The sequence below is a fragment of the Pieris napi genome, chromosome 24 (assembly GCF_905475465.1).
Source record: "Pieris napi chromosome 24, ilPieNapi1.2, whole genome shotgun sequence".
NCBI lineage: Eukaryota > Metazoa > Arthropoda > Insecta > Lepidoptera > Pieridae > Pieris > Pieris napi.
This window is the reverse complement of record NC_062257.1, coordinates 2275022-2293308: the sequence shown is the minus strand read 5'-3', so window position 1 is coordinate 2293308 and position 18287 is coordinate 2275022. Positions and strand designations below refer to the sequence as shown.

At 35.3% G+C, this 18287-nt stretch overlaps 1 protein-coding gene, 1 long non-coding RNA gene and 1 other non-coding gene across 3 annotated transcripts in view; 1 reads left to right on the top strand and 2 right to left on the bottom strand.

The window, feature by feature from the left end:
- LOC125061753 (aquaporin AQPAe.a) overlaps positions 1–5936 on the top strand; it is a 72732-nt gene extending 66796 nt beyond the window's left edge. The window contains exons 6-7 of the mRNA XM_047667342.1: positions 548–670; positions 5659–5936. Of these exons, the coding sequence (XP_047523298.1) occupies positions 548–670; positions 5659–5697 (162 nt within the window). The 3' untranslated portion in view covers positions 5698–5936. The remainder of the gene's footprint in view (positions 1–547; positions 671–5658) is intronic.
- A 1785-nt stretch (positions 5937–7721) lies between these two features.
- On the bottom strand, positions 7722–7841 carry LOC125061959. The gene has a single exon (XR_007119119.1). It is a non-coding gene; the product is annotated as a 5S ribosomal RNA (ribosomal RNA).
- A 9944-nt stretch (positions 7842–17785) lies between these two features.
- On the bottom strand, positions 17786–18287 carry LOC125061786. The gene is made up of 2 exons (XR_007119079.1): positions 18069–18287; positions 17786–17990 (listed from the first exon to the last, which is right to left on the bottom strand). It is a non-coding gene; the product is annotated as an uncharacterized LOC125061786 (long non-coding RNA).

Genomic DNA, 18287 nt, shown 5'->3' with positions numbered 1-18287 from the left:
GTTTTTGTAGTGTGAAAAATAGTTAAATAAGTCACGTGAAACGTGAGCAAGCATTCCCATGCAATGGTTGACACTAGTGGGTCACTTATGTGTTTAATCTGTCATAAGGGGCCATCCATAAAGTACGTCACACGTTAATGGGGAGGGAGGGTATCACCGAAGTATGACATCGTGTGACAAGGGGCATGGGGGGGTCAATATGTGACGTCACATGTTAAAATTTTAAATACTAAAACCATTGATATACAAAAAACCCAAGATGCACAGTCTCGAATAAAAGTAACGCTCGAAAGTGTCCCGAAACACTATTTCTATCTCTTTCTATAAGTTACAAGCATATATTATTGCAAGATCAACCTTACGCGAATTGTTTAAAGTTGTTATTACAACGATTATTTTTAAATACATACATAAATTTAAAAAATGTGTGACGTCACATCAAGAGGGGCAAATGACAACCTGTGACAAGGACGGGGGGAGGGGTTCAAAAGTCCTAAAATTGGTGTGACGTACTTTATGCATGGCCTCTAAACTATAATTTATTTAGGTATACTGGGCTGGTCCGGTGGCTGGTGGTGTTGCCGCTGCTTTATTATACGTCCATGGCTTCTCTGCAGCTCCAGTTGACATTCCTCCCCGATACAGGCCCGTTGCTGGTGACGAAAAAGAGGTAAGAGCATTCTTCTAAACTCTAGATTTATTTTTCTCCACATCACTATCTTTACAGGCTAACCTAATACAATAGTGTGGTCCTTAAATATAACATATCATAATAGAAATAAATTAAATCACTCCCTGTTACATTTTGTATATAATGATAAAGAAATGCTTAAAATTGGTGAAATTATAATTACTTAGACTAAAGGAATGAACGTAAATATTTTTATAGCCTAAGTCTTGAATTTTAATGTTACAATAAAATTGTATTTTGTTTTGAACAATGTAAATATTAATTATAACATATATATAAAGTGCGATTTTTGTGAACTCACTCAGGGAACATGTAAAAAGATCTGTGCCGTCCGCTACTTCATTGAGTATATGTAAAGGCCAATTTACATTATCTTAGTGTTTAGGAGAGTGCTTTAGTACAACTTGAAAGGCAAGTTCTTTAGTGCTTTAGTGCGTTGCGAGTGAACGTTTACATTTCTTCCAGTAGAGTATCATTTCAGCGCCACAATGAACGCGCAACGACGTCGGCAAATACGCTCTATTCTACGCAAAATACTAACTGTAGTTATGGAACAAATAGAAGACGAGATTTTATTCGAAATAAATAAACTGAATATAAATAATAAACAAAATAGCTTCTTTTAAGGCAGGGTATGCCGAATGCCTAGCCTGTTTGTTTTTGTATAAATTGTTTTTAACGTTCCTCAAACATAAGTGAACAACATATTCAGACACAAATTTGATAGTTGTATGTTCCGACCATTTAGCCATCTTTAAAAATCAAAAAACCCGCACGCGTTTCACGACAATTGTGCACTCTCCTAAAGATTTTACTAAATTACGTGTTTACACACAACGAGGGAAGATCTCGAGGGTTGCGCGGGCGCGGGAGGGGTATCACTTGAAACAAAAATAAAAAGCGATTCTATTTTGATTCAACTTGAAAGTCAAGTAGAACCGTACTAAAGCAAGTAGCGTTTACATGTTTCAACTAAAGTACTATCCTAAAGCACTCTTCTAAACACTAAGATAATGTAAATCGGCCTTAAGGTGCGCGTTATCGCAGCTTTGCCTAGCAAATTTGTTCTAGCACTGGGCACTGCTAGTAGACGTGGACGCCGCCTACGCCACACGTAATTGTTGGGTACACATAGGTTAATCTCTTTCAAGACTTTAGTACATATTCAGATAGAGAAGTCAAACGAAAAATAAATATGTACCTATCTATAAAATTTTAGTTTGTATATTTATTAACACTTCGTTACAAGTATACAGAAATATAGTACAGTAAAAATAATTAATTGAAAAGGAGTGCAACTGGCGGCCTTATCGCTTTCGAGCGATCTCTTACAGGCAAATACTGTGAGAAAAAGAACTTAAATTCGATAAGGTGAGCGCAAGAAGTCCAAAGTTACATAAGACGACTTAGACGAAACTAATGGAATGCAAGCAATTAAAACTTTTGAAAAAGTAGATGGGACAATAATGAAAGATAATAGGACACATGAAAAACAAAAAGTTCACATGAATCACGATGATTTTAAACAAAGATAATACAACCACAATATTTTAGTATATATGGAAGATACCAAAATCCGCATATAAACTTTCGTAGGATTCTAAACGAGAGATAAATATTATTATTTAACGCCCATTTCGCAAATTGATAAACTAACCGAACTCACGCGTAAATAATTAGTAAGCGATAACCAAACGACATGTGCATACTGATTGGTTGAATAGGTAAGTCACTAATCTAACTTAACCGTAGAATCTTAAGGCCGATTTACATTATCTTAGTGTTTAGGAGAGTGCTTTAGTACAACTTGAAAGGCAAGTTCTTTAGTGCTTTAGTGCGTTGCGAGTTGCCTGTTTGATTTTGTATAAATTGTTTTTAACGTTCCACAAACATTCGTGAACAACATATTCAGACACAAATTTGATAGTTGTATCTTCCGACCATTTAGCCATCTTTAAAAATCAAAAAACACGCACGCGTTTCACGGCACTTATGCACTCTCCTAAAGATTTTACTAAGTTACGTGTTTACACACAACGAGGGAAGATCTCGGGGGGCGCGCGGGCGCAGGAGGGGTATCACTTGAAACAAAAATAAAAAGCGATTCTATTTTGATTCAACTTGAAAGTCAAGTAGAACCGTACTAAAGCAAGTAGCGTTTACTAAAGCAAGTAGCGTTTACATGTTTCAACTAAAGTACTCTCCTAAACACTAAGATAATGTAAATCGGCCTTTACGAATGGATATCCGTTAGTTGATAAACTTGCTGATTTTATTATATTCTGGTGCGATATACTTTGATAATTTTCCTACAAATCCCTTAGAAAATATAGAATTTGTAAGTATTCTATATTTTGTATGAATACAATTCTTTACAAGCGTACTGGACGGCTGACTTCAACAGCGTGGACGGTTGAAAATACTGTAAGCAAAACGATACAATACAATTATAGTCGAATTTTTAATTAGACGAAGCCAACTGACAGTAGCTAATGTCACTTTGTAAAATAATGTTGCCATGTTTAAAGTAATAGTGATGCGTTCAGTTCTTGTTCAATCAGATAAATGAACAATGAGTGTGAATAGTTAATCATTTCAAACAATAAAAGAATATTATTTCTATTTTAAAATTGTATAAAAGTGCTTTGATATAAGTAAGGTACTAGTACTATGTAACTACAATCAGTTTTTTTACGTCTTATTACAAAGCGCGGCGTGGCGACTAGTGCCATCACCGATCATTAATTTAGGGGTTTTTACTTTGTCACAACACTATTTTTATTTCATTAAAAACTGACAACACCGTAAACGTCAGTTGACTTCGTCTAATTAAAAATACGACTATAGAAAGAGATCTTCATTTATTTCGACCTTGAAAACCATTCACTCGGTCAAGTTCGAGGTCACTGCATGCGTCTGTTGTTGCACTGTTTTGTTCCAAGTTTTTTTAGTTATTGTAACATTTTTATACTCTTCAGAATCAGTATTTAAATGGCTCTGGTATACTCTCGACATAATTCAGCCCAAAAAGAATACGGGCACCTCAGTAAAATCACGTTCTTAGAACGATTTCAGTTAATTAAATTGTCTGACGAAGTCTGTACATACCTACTTATAATCGTAATTAATACGTAAGTGAATTCTGGCATTTTATAATTTTTTATTGAATTTATTAAAATGCCACGGCCAAACAATGGTTGGAAATAAGGACAAGAACATTTTTTTTTATTGCACAATTATTCACAACAATTAACCTAGTCCCATGCTAAGCTGGTGAAGCTTGTGTTATGGGTACTAGGCAACGGATATACATACATATTATAGATATAAATACACATTTAAACACCCAAGACCTAAGCACAACACCAAATGCTCATCACATCAATGTTTGTCTCAGCCGGGGTTCGAACCCGGGGCCCATGGATTCACAGTCAGGCGTACTAACCACTAGACAAATGAGCCGTCTTTTATTACATTTACTTTTATTAATTAAATAATGTTTTAAATGTAATAACGTGTGACCCCGCCAAAATCACAGCTTGATTCCTTCTCCTCTCTTCTTTCGTATTAATTTAACAAGAGAACCAATAGCAGAATTGTTTGTTCTAAGTACTGACTTTGACTTATTTTTCTGTTTCTTTTTCTTAATAAACAATCTACAGTGTACACTCTATATAACGACACTGAAGAGACTGTGCATATTATCGCGTAATAGACAGCTGTCGTTAAATGGACAGAAGGAAAACGTATGGACTCCTACTTATTAGTCATGGTCAACAACAGTCTACGCGTGCAATCAATCCCAATTTGTAAAAAAACTTTAGAGGTGTCAAGGGACACCCGGATGGAACGAAATTCCTTTCGATTAATTTATATGTTAATTGGTATCATAACAGTATGATAGATTTTCTCGACACCAATCTTACGACGAAAAAAAAAAGCCAACATCACGAGGTGTTCCCAGGCGGTCACCCATCCAAGTACTGACCTCGCCCGACGTTGCTTAACTTCGGTGATCGGACGAGAACCGGTGTATTACAATAGCAAATAGCAAAAAAGTGTCGTGACAACTTTTCGTAAGAATTTTTTCCGTCTAGCCCCCTTTCACAACGCGCGATAAGGAACTTCGTTCCAAATAGAACGAATTTCTAAGAAAGTTCGTATGCATGATGCCGACTGTCGAGTTTATTGCAGGCTAGGATTACAAAGCGACACAGTTAGCGTAGGTACGACGAAAGAATGTACTGCGCAGTTTTTACTATTTAAGCAACTTAAAAAGTATGTACTTTATTACTTTTTATAATAAAGTACATACGAAGACAAGCTAAACCAAAGAAAGCCAATTGATTTCGACGCTTTAGGGAGTTTGTCGTTAAACAGCGGAACGTTACATGGAGTGTACACCGTATTTTGTACTAAATATTTATCACGTAAATGTTTTGTGTATATGTTAACGTAAAATTGTAAATATTTTGATATTATTTTGTGATCGTTTTTTTCTAAAAGAAAATTTCATTAATTTTTCAATTTTAATTTGTGTTTGAAGAGAAAATATTGTTACGTTTCTAATTTTTTTATTTTGATATATTTTTTTTTCATCATGTGATGTCAGAATTATTGATTACCTACTAAGTAATAAATACTAATTTTTGAAGTGCATTCATTTTATTTGACCGATACCCTTGTTTCATTCCTAACTCTATGGACATATAACAGTCTACTATAAAGCCGACCAATCAGCGCGCGAGGTGCGTACCGTTTCACAATTTGACGATTTCACTTCGATAGATTACAATCTACCGAATAAAAATACGTTAAATTGTAAGCAGTATGTTGAGTTCACAATTTTTCGACAGTTTACAATCTCGCGAGATAGATTACAATCTAACGGTTTTTACAATTTTACGTTGACATAAAAGAATTGTTCAGCGTGCTGCCCAGTACAATATATCTTTATATTTTTTCAGCTCAAGAGATTGGACGGTAAGGGAGAAGACTTGGCGTGAAAACGTCGCTGGCGGTGTCGCCCTGCCATTGGAATATCAGTGCCCAGCGACACGCGTTAAACCTTAAAACATACGAATACAATACTGCCACCGACAAATGTCCAAGTGAAATATCTATCACGCACTTCTCTTCCAATTAATTAAGGTTTTATATCGTTTATGTACTCAGTTTGAATGTGTGTTTATAGATTTGTGTATTTTTATGGAACTTGTTTAATATATAAACATGTTATTTTTAATTTCGTTTCATTTCTTTTACTTCTCAACTCAACAAAAAATATCTTGTACAAAAATTTATCTTAGAATTATTATTATTGCTTAAACCATCGTTTCTCAAGTTGGTACATAATTACATATAGGTACAAAAGAGTTGTTAAAAATCGGTTGTCTGTAATCGGTTTACTGACGATAGTTGAACGTGACAACGTCATAAAAAATATTGATGGGATGGTTGCATTTTTTCAAAAAAAAAAAAATAATTAAATTTTATTTGTTTGATAGGTATTTTGTATGGATATAGAGAAGGAGGTAAATGGAAATCACAATTGAATTGATCAAGTTACATTTATTTGTACGCATAAATACAATTATGTCAATTTTAAATGGAACGCCTCAGAGCGAGGTAACGCCGCATCATGTTTTTTCGTGCGTGCAGCCGGCTCCATCGAATTATATGACGTTGTCACGTCAAAAATAACGCGCTATGTATATTATTATAATTTTACAGTGACGGTGTTGCAAGACTGTTTTACATACAAGTACTTACATTTAGGCATTTTCGTGGGTCGCGACACATAAATGGTTGATTATAGATAAACTACAAAAACACCAAAAATACTTTGGAGTTTAACCTTGGCGCCTGAAGGGTACATCACAGTACAAATTCCTTACAAACTATAGAGTTAATACAATCAACACAAAAACGAAACGAACTAACTAAACAAATAGAGAGAAAAAAAGCGTTTTTATACCATATAAGTATATGTAGGCAATAAAATCTATCTTTTATGGAGTCAAGCAATCAAGTTAACCAAAAAATATCTCAAAATTTTCTGGTTTTTGAAGTGAAACTTCTTTATCGGGGTTGGAAAAAAATTTAGTGTAACATTTTTTCGTTACGCGTCACATTTTTCCATTACGCGCCATCTTTTGAAGTGAAACTTCTTTATCGACGTATGGGAGAAATTTTGTAGCAGGTTACGCGCCATGTTGCTTTTTGAAGTCAAACTTCTTTATCGCCATTGGAAAAAAATTTACACACATTTGTCACATTTTTCGGTTACGCGCCATCTTTTTCTTGTCCCTACCACGGTTGATCCGAAGAGATTCGAAGCCATTAGTAACAAAAATATATAATAACGATAACAATGATAGTAATACTAATAATTCTATTACAATTAATGAAATTCTGTAATAATCTTAGTACTACATAGTAGTACAGTAATAAGTTAAAATTAAATAATTGTATTTGTATTCATGTCTATGATAATAAAAGCCTTTTGTTAAACTTTATCTAATTTAACTTTATTTAACCAATTTCTGTAAAGTTGCATATAGTAGATAATTTTTCGAAAAATAAGGTCATAAAGAAGTTTCACTTCTTACGTGTGTACACCTAGTACACGCACACATTTTTTATATATATAATAGGCGGCAAACGGGCAGGAGGCTATCAGGTGAGCCTGAGGTTAGGTGGTAAGCCCATGGAGACTTACATTGACGGTCTTTTTAGAATTGGTATTTAATTCTTGAAGGACCCTAAATCGAATTGGTTCGGAAATACTTCAGTCTGGTTCCACATAATCGTTGTGTGGCAAATACTGCCTTAAGAAACGCTCAGTTTAACAATCAAACAACTGTATTTGATTTTCCAATTTTAATAAAACTATTATAGAAAAAAAACTTTAGAGGTGTCAAGGGACACACCCGGATGGAACGAAATTCCTTTCGATTAATTTATATGTTAATTGGTATCATAACAGTATGATAGATTTTCTCGACACCAATCTTACGACGAAAAAAAAAGCCAACATCACGAGGTGTTTCCCAGGCGGTCACCCATCCAAGTACTGACCTCGCCCGACGTTGCATAACTTCGGTGATCGGACGAGAACCGGTGTATTCAACGTGGTATGGACGTTGGCGATAGCTAAATCGAAAATGTAAAATATAGCAACTATAGCAAAAAGTGTCGTTACAACTTTTGGTCTTAATTTATTCCGTCTAGCCCCCTTTCGCACGCTCGATAACTTCGTTCCAACAAGACTAATTTAGTTAAGTGATTCCAAAAATAATTTTCATTTCTTATCCCTACAAAAAAAAGCCAACATCACGAGGTGTTCTCAGGCGGTCACCCATCCAAGTACTGACCTCGCCCGACGTTGCTTCACTTCGGTGATCGGACGAGAACCGGTGTATTACAATAGCAAATAGCAAAAAAGTGTCGTGACAACTTTTCGTAAGAATTTTTTCCGTCTAGCCCCCTTCCACAACGCGCGATAAGGAACTTCGTTCCAAAATCAAATTAGAAACATCACATACATATATCTTAACACTTTTTTTTAACGCCGTTTTGTGTTAGTTTCTTAATGAAAGTAGTGAACTTAATATTTTGTATTATATTACTTTCATAAAAACATAAATTAAGTTCAGTAACACGACACTGTTAGGCGTTACGATTTTTAACAGATTTATAACTCTAGTAACATTTTGTATAAAGTGACTACTTCCGTACGCAATGGACTGTGCGTTTCATTAAAAGCGGTCACCCGTGCGTGATACGTTTTTGATTTTCGGTCTACTTACCGATTTTCTCACTAACCCGTTCTTACCGTAGGACCAAGTTAGGCCTACAACGCACTAGCGGCTGGCCGCGATGCGGTGTGCCGCTGCGGCAGGCCGCGGTATATACGGTCTGCCGTAGCGGCATGCCGTATTCCGGCTAACTGTCCCTATTGCGGTCTGCGGCAATCGTCACTCGTCTGTGCTTCTTGAAATATTGCACATGATGGACGTTGAAGAAGTTGCGGCAGTTATTTATTTATATCATCGTAGAAAATATCGTCAAAAAACTCTGCCTAGTGTCTAGCGCAAGGAACAAGCGATGACTGAGGCGGGTAGGACTAGGATTTGGTATTTGCGGCTAACCGCACCGAGTGCGTGGGGGGGATGCGGCGCGCCGCATCATTCAACCGGTGCGGCTCGCCGCAGCTCTAGATCAACCGGAGCGGTTGACGGTTGGCCGCAAGTCAGTGCGTCGTTATCGTGCGGTTTCATGTAATAATCGATGTGCGGCCTGCCGCAGCGGCACACCGCATAGCGGCCAGCCGCTAGTGCGTTGTAGGCCTTACATTGAAAATCCAATGATGCGTAAGGATTTGAAGGCATAACGCCTGTACTCTGTAACTCCCAAAACCGTATCAATTACGATCCCAACTTTTGAATTTCTGTACCGGGCGACATCATCAGATATTGAGGATAAGATTCAGAAGCGAGAATTACTTAGCGTAAACCATGACTCACATATGGCAAAAATCTAAGTTATACATAAAGAGAGAGAAAGAGAGCAGTGGCTTTAGTGTGTGACTAGTCGTAGATTCGATCCCGCTGTGCACCAATGGGCTTTCTGCCTTAGACCCAAAAAAACAATATAACTATACTTGCCTATTAGAAATGATAACGAAACAGATACAGAAATCTGAGGCCCAGACCTAAAAGGTTGTAGTGCCATTGGTGTATATACCATACTTAGGTAGGAGGGGTACCGCTTTCGCTCTTATTATTACTTACCAAGTTATAATCTGGCGGTTGACTTACAATGTTTAACAAAAATGTATAATAATAATCTTTATAAGTATAGTTATGTGAATTTTGTACAAAAGAATGCTTTTAATACATAGCTAAATGGCAATCAGTCATAATAAATGAAATCCACTGATTTTAAATAAAATTAATCAGACTACTCATTGCATAGTATTATGAGATTTCATAAGTTTTGTATTCATTTACAAAAATGTTTGAAGTGAAACTTCTTTATCGGGGTTGGAAAAAAATTTAGTGTAACATTTTTTCGTTACGCGCCATCTTTTGAAGTGAAACTTCTTTATGGACGTATGGGAGAAATTTTGTAGCAGGTTACGCGCCATGTTGCTTTTTGAAGTCAAACTTCTTTATCGGCGTTGGAAAAAAATTTACACACATTTGTCACATTTTTCGGTTACGCGCCATCTTTTTCTTGTTCCTACCACGGTTGATCCGAAGAGATTCGAAGCCATTAGTAACAAAAATATATAATAACGATAACAATGATAGTAATACTAATAATTCTATTACAATTAATGAAATTCTGTAATTACTTATTACTGTACTATTATGTAGTACATAGGTACTAAGATACTACATAGTATAAAACAAAGTCGCTTTCTCTGTCCCTATTTCCCTTTGTATGCTTAAATCTTTGAAACTACACAACGGATTGATGCGGTTTTTTTTAATAGATAGAGTGATTCAAGAGGAAGGTTTATATGTATAATAACATCCATTAAATAGTGGAGAAGTACTGTTATTTTTGAGGTTTCTAATGTGATGTCGTAAATAATTAAATTTTTTCCGCTTACATTGCAAACGCAGGCTGAACCCTACGAGTTTTATCAAAATAATGTACTAAGTATTGTACACATTGAAAAGGTCTACAGAAAAGTCCGTGATGGTATATGTCTATCTCTTATGGATAACCCACAATAACTTTTTTTTGTCATTTACTTTTTACGACAAATAATGGCTAATTTTCGAAGCGATTTTAACCAATACAGCATTAATCCTTAACCAATTAAATACCTTGAATACATTGTTCATTTAATATAGATCTATATGGCCCTTTACACCGTATGATTTAAGTGAATATTTTCGAAGATATTACAGATTTAAAAATTGCGGGACGTAGCGTTTGCGGCGGGGCGGTACCGGCCGGCCGCACAGTTTTTCTGTAGTGTATTTAGTATCAACATTGCACCCGTGCGAAGCCGGGGCGGGTCGCTAGTACAGTAATAAGTTAAAATGAAATAATTGTATTTGTATTCATGTCTATGATAATAAAAGCCTTTTGTTAAACTTTATCTAATTTAACTTTATTTAACCAATTTCTGTAAAGTTGCATATAGTAGATCATTATTCGAAAAATAAGGTCATAAAGAAGATTCACTTCTTACGTGTGTACACCTAGTACACGCACACATTTTTTTTACTTACACTGGCTCATATACATTATTGGGCTATGGGGCCGGATTGTGTTGTCCGGGTCTGTCATCTCCATCTCACCTTCCGCGTTTAGGTTGTGGTCCTCCGTGTGTGACCCACTATGTCGTCGCCGCATGAGATGGCCCTCCGGGTGGTCTCTCACACCTGTTAACTGTCAGAGGCATGGCTTTGTCTCAGGATAGTATTAAGAGTCATAGATGGCGGCGCTTTTAAATTTAACTGTTATCTACTATATAAAAATAAGTCGGGTTTTCCTTCCTGACGCTATAACTCCAGAACGCACGAACCGATTTCCACGGTCTTGCATTCGTTGGAAAGGTCTCGGGCTCCGTGAGGTTTACAGCAAAAAATTTCAACAGAAAAGCGGGATCACCAAACGAAATGTTACATAAAACGAAGCCATCTGGTGGCGAAACGGAGTTCGCCGAGTTTGCTAGTATCCTATGAATTTCCAACATCACCTCAAAATATCATGTCTCATACAATAGATAATCAAATTTGTTCAATTATGCACAAATGCACATTTATGGATTACATGTAAGTTTGTGTGAAATACAATGCCTAAACAATAATATGTGTCATACATCAGACTAAACCACATTTAAACATCACGTTAAAATTTGAGAAATTATCAAGAATTTAGAATATTTTAAAGATCCTTACTTTGTGGAGGCCCCGGAGAAAGGCCACCGCCGCTATCGCTGCCGCCCACAGATAAGAAGGGAATTAGATGCAGCCAAGTGCAGATGCGATGTTGAATAAATTATAGTTTGTTAATTTGTTCTTGTTACTATTTGTTATTTGAAACAACCACTCAATTCTCATTTCCATTTTAATTCATATTTAATAGAGTGACAGCTGAAACAGCCAGAGATAAAGTTGCTATAATAAAAATATAAATTACAGTTACAGATCTCAAAAGATATAGTAGTAGTATACATATAGCCAGCAATATTATGTTTGTCTAAGAGAAGCTTGATACATTCAGTCTATATCAGTGGAAAATAGGTATTGCATAACAAAAATTGCAGCTTGGATGTGAACACTGATTAAAAAACATTTTATAATGGCATAATTGTATTTTTATAGATGACAAAATAAATAAAATTTGAAATTAAACATATTACTATCTAGAACATTCATTTATTGCATTTTTAATAGGTATATGAACTTGGATTGTGATAAAATGAACTGGAGGCAAAACAGAACTTCCGCTCTCACACTTTCGTCCAGCCACAAAATCAAAGGAACCAAATTTACAAGCACAATTTGAGCAATGTAATTTTCCTTTTGTCCATTGTTCCTCTTCAACCTTAATCTTAATCCAATCTGGAAGTCTGTCTTCACTAAGAAATATAAAACTTCTAAGATCATAACTATCACAATTTGTACTGCATAATTTTGATGTTTCTAAGTTAGGAACTAACACATATCTGCATTTAAAACACTTTACTGGTCGCTGTAAACCTTTTGATTCCATGATATGAAATTTTTAAAATTACCAAAACCTACTTAACCTAAAAATTACTGAATTCGATAGCATCAAAGTACTTAGATGATCATTCTAGGTTGCCACTAAATATGAACGCAATTATTATTAGTATTTTATTTGAAATATAAAAATTATATTGTTTTTTTTTTTTCCCTTTCTTGGCCTGCACGGTTTGTGCGTCAGCCATGCAAAAAAGTTAGGAAGTGCGTTATTAGATTTATTTTATTGGATTAGAAATTGGAGCGGAATTTGGAAAAGGATCAGATAAATTTATTATATAAGTACATAAATGGTTATAATTTTATATTGTTATGAAAAATAAAACTGGCTAAAATTCTATATACATCAATATTTAAATTATATTGTTGTTATTGTATGTTAGGTCACAAATTGCTAAACTATAAACTAAAGTATAGTCCTTTTCATGTAAGAAGTCCCCCAGACGCGGCGCTGCAATCGCATGACGCAATGTTGCCATTTATGAGTAAAAAAATTACCTATTTTATTTACATTTAGCAGATGTAATTTATCAAATAATATTATTTTCTGCATACTTCGATGAAACAATATTTCTGTTATGTAAAAAGGATATTTTTATTTACTTATATTAGCGGTGCTCTACCTACTTACAGGGAAAAGATTAGAAAATAGGGTAAAGAAAGGCAATACAATTTTTTATTCAGCGTTTTATTGCATAATTGTTGGGTTACAATTTTTTTCGAAGTACACGCCGCTGTTATACCTTCATTTGTAATTCTTGTTACAGTTTTCTCTGACACACCTGCAATTAAATTATGAACAATTAAAATTAATAATAACTTTAAGTTTATAATGCTTATGTAACATGTAATATATGTTTTAATTTCAGTTACCTAGTTTCATCACGTTATGTATTTGTTCAATTTTGTCGCAAAAATGAATTTATATCATAAAAGTCCCATCAATACAGCAAAAAATTATTAGATGGCAACTCTAAAATGTATCTGTTATGGCGGCAACTCTCTTCCGAACATTGTTTAGTGGTATTAAAACACCTTGATTCTTATGTTCCGCTTCACAGAACTCTTTCACCTTCAATATCATTTCTCGAGCCGAACTTTTTACAACTTTTGGCATTGTAATCTATCTTTAAAATGCACTAAGCTAGTTAAAAATTCACAAAAATCTACCACAACAAACGGTATTGATAACATCGACGAATGACAACATTGCCGACCTGTCAAATTTAGTTCCAAAAATCACCGCGGGACTTCTTTCATGAAAAGCACTATACTTACAGTTTTCTATTATGTCAAATGTCCAGAAGTATGAAATGCACAGATAAAATTCGATTCAAAACAGAATCGGATATTTTAAAATCTAAAACTATGGTATATTAATGTATTATTTACATGTATTTGGTAAAAGCAATTTAAAATAACATTATTTTAAAAAAATATTGCAAATTTTTACCAGAGCGATTTCGATAGAACGCCATCTAGACGACACCATACCAAACAAGATAAGATAGAACATTCTAACCTTTTTCATATGAATCAAGACATCGTTTAACAAAAATACGCTATTTTTTCATTCATAAAAGCTAAAAGAGAAAAGCGAGGGTAATTTCGTTCATGATAGACGTTTTTTTCACGGTGGTGAAAATTTAATTTAATTTTACTAGTAAAAACGCGGGAAATTCAAACAACATCAAAGCTGCAGATACCAATACGGACTCCCGTTCGATTGACCGTACTGAATATGTTCCTACTGATGTTTCCCCTTATTTAATACATGTTCAACGTATACAATGTTCACCTGACGACGGGACCATTCTCCATTCTGTAACATTTGGCAATTTGTTAAAGCAGAACAAATTTAATAATATTATTCCCGGAAGAGTAAAGCGTATAGGAAGAAATAGGCTTTTCCGCCAATAATTTAAATTTAAAGACGCCAATAATTTTCTTAGCTGCAATCTTTTAGAAACGAAAAAGTTAAAAGCCTTCATTCGAGCTTTCAGCGTAACAAGAATGGGTCTAGTTCGCGGGGTCCCTGTAGATTGTAGTGTAGAGGTCGTTCAACAAAATGTATCCGTACCTATACGTGCGGCAATACTTAAAATAAGATGCTCTTCCCGTAGAGATATATATTTATCCTACGATACAATGCTATAAATGCTGCCGTTATGGTCATACCAAAGTTCAATGTCGTTTTAAGACTCCAATATGTTATAATTGTGGAGTCAACATGCAGGTGTATCATGTGACAGGTCAGATGAAGATCCTCTGTACTGTGTAATGTGTGAAGTCGAAGGGCCCCATTCAGCGATAGATAAATTATGTCCAGAATTTGTCAGACAGACCGAAATCAAGGTTAAAATGGCTCAGAGCTGCATGTCTTATGTCGAAGCCAGTAAATATTTTCCTTCTGTTAAGCCTCCATACGCAGATGCAAGTTCAACAATTCCGGAAGTTCCAAAACCCGTATATTCTTCCGCAGCGATGTCTCTATCTCGAAATAATTCTACTAATCGCTCATATAAAAAGACAGTATTCTTAAAACCTCGCTCTCCTCCTAACCCTCGACATGGTTATGATCGTGTTGCTCATAATAATGTATTAAAAGGCTTCCAAGTTCCAGAGCCCAAAAATGGCAGTGCTCTGGTTTATCACAAAAATAAGAGGAAGAAAAATTAAAGAATGATGCCATTAATATTGTCGGCATGAAAATTTATAATATTTCTTCGTATTGTTGATAGTAATATTTGCGAGTGTGGAAAAGATATTGTTGACCTCGACCAAATTTTCTTTTCTTGTTCCCAATATGACCGCACCTCCTTTCTGAATTCCGTACAAATAATTCATGTTCCGTTTCCGACTAAAATCTCCTGCCTTTTGCTTTATCCGTTATTGTATTATCTTCTTTCATTATCAACAATAATATTAAGATGTAATATGGTTGTGTAGTACCGTTGCCAGACGTCCCGATTTTGGCGGGACGTCCCGATTTTTAAATCAAAATTAAATGTCCCGCGCGGGACAGGCTTGGTCCCGCTTTTCGGGAATAACTCGATGGCAATAAGAAGTACCAACTCTTTCAACAGTATCAAAAAAAAATACCAGGATTATCTTCAAACTTTATATTAAGTATCCTACCATCAAACTGCTTTCCAAACCGCCTTCTTTTTTAAGTGCTTCGTAAATTTAATGAAATCAGGGTTCTCATCAAGTTTCATCTGCAGCTATCCTGTGAAGAGTTCTTCGTCTTTTTTAAAGAGAAAAATGAAACTTTTAAAGAAGTTATATCTTCATAGAAATATTATGAATAAGTAATTCTTATTTATAATTACTGTCTTATTGTAAGTTGCAATTTGAAACACTCACTCTTCAGAGTATTGTTTGAAACGCTATATTTTTCTAATAAATAAAACTTTTTTTATTTTGATTTTTTTGTTTTTTAATCAGATGAAGAACTATTTAATGATAGGTTTATTCTGATTTAAATACATCTTCTATGACTATTTTCGATGTCTATTGTCACGCAAACGTGATTTGAACTCAATTACAAACATAAATATTTAAAAACTTCTGATTATTTAATTTTTTTTTACTATGTCCCGCTTTCGACAAATGAATCCCGCATTTTTCACTTTAAAAGTGCCAAAATCCCGACTTGACTAAAAAGAAATTTGGCAACGCTAAATTGTGTACCTACATATTTTGTTTTTGGTTAAAAAGGGATAAGCTGGTTAGCTTATCCCTTTATTTCCTTTTGATGTCTTTGTTTATTTTTTCTCGCGTGTAGTTTCACAACCTTTAACTTGAAACTGGCATAAAGTTAAAACTATGGCTATGGCCATATATTATGATATAAAAAAAAAACATTAATAACCTCCATTTTCAAATTTAAATTTGAAATGACGAATCTGTATTCTGTATTGAAATTTTCAATTCAGATTCGTCAGTTGACTGTGTAGGCGCCATTTTCAATGTTGATTTTACCAGAACAGTGAAGTGTTATACGGGATTTACACTCGCGCTTCGTCCCTCGCCTCGTGGCTCGCCTCGTCCCTCGTGCGAGGCTCGTGTTGATCGATGGTAAATGAGTTGCCTGTTTACACTCGCGTGCCGAGTTCAGTCGTCTTTGAGCTAGCAACAATGGAGGACGTCGAAGTTTTAGCAGCAACAAGTTTGTGCGTACTGGGCTTATACTGCTACGTCACTAATTTAAATAAAAGGAAAGTAGTAAAGAAACGGCGGTGGCGCCCAAGAAGATGGTGGATGATATCGATTCATGATTAACTCAACATCAAACAATCTCAATCAAAAGAGATGATTGTTATGTAATCTCGCCCATGCATCGCTAACTTTTTGGCTGTTCTTGTGGCATTTATGTTTAGGGTCCCAAATTATTCGTTCTTTTTGAAATAGTTCTATGAACTTAAATGTTTCGTCTTGCGACCAATCCATTATACGATTACTGCGTTTTTGTTTTTGCGTATTTAAAACTAAACACAACCTGCGCGGCACGATGTAGAAGCCAGAATAAAGCGGGAGGGCGAATGTAAACACCCACTCGCGTGCGACGCGAGGTCCTTTGACTCGTGCCCCAAAAACCGCTCCGGACGCGAGCGCCGCGAGGGACGAGGCGAGGGACGAGGCGAGCCACGAGCGTCTGTTCACACTCGCACCCCGCCCCTCGCCTCGTCCCTCGCCTCGCGACTCGTACGCGAATGTAAATGGGCTATTACAGTGCAGAATATGCGTTAGAAATACTAATAGAAATAATAGTTTTTTTTTATCAACCCCCAATTCGGGCGACGTAATTCTAAATCGTTACCCAAAGCCATGTTTCTGACATCTTGCTTTTAATTTGTAATTCAGGAGGTGGATTTGGCAATTGATGATTGATAACCTAGGTGGTCCCGGTGGTATGAGAGACTGGGGGCTTTGCACCTCGCGGAGACAGGGGTGGCCCACACATGAGGGGTGAGTTTAAATGCAATAATTACATCAATGCAGCTAACATATTTATATTCTATAAGCTTTTAAAAGACTCACCATTTAATGCATATTGAACAAGAATTACAATTTTGAATTAGGTAGTAATTGTCTTCACATTATTTAATATCCATGTTAAATTCAGCTGTAATAGGTTAATAAGTCAGCTTTGTTTTGTGTCTGTTCTTTATTGTTTTGGAAGATGTAAAAAAACACTTTAGCTAACATTATTAATATTTTACTTAAAATGTTTGAATAATAAATTAAAAACAGGATTTTAGGAAGTTTCTTTTGTATATTTCAAAACAAATCAGACTTCATCGGACTGGCTGAGACTTGTAAATATGACATTACTTTAGGTAACAGTTTTAAATACCATCGCACTTTTTTGACGATACTAATTATTTAGGAGTCTCGGAGGACCTTCATTGGAACACCTCCAAGTGAGTTTTGCTCCGGAAAATGTGATCACTTCCTCACTATTCAAGTCACGATTCACAACGGACCCATCGTCCTCAAAATCATTTTCACGAGTAAAACTTGTAGACGCCATCACTATAAATCTGAAAATGATCGCGAGAAATCAGTGTTGATTATGTATGTAAAGCCAAGTTTCAAAAAATGCAAATAAAATAACGCACTTTCACGTGAAAATAAAAAAGAAACGGATTTATAAAGTAAACTTTGCACTGTAAAACTAATTACCTCTAGTCTAGCATAAACCACATTCAAAATGGCCGATTAAGTTTATAAAATTAATAGGGATGTGAAAAATAATCGATTTTTTTTAAAGTGAAAATCGATTTTTGTATTCGATTTTAATATTAAAAATAATTGAAAATTCGGCGACCAAATATTCA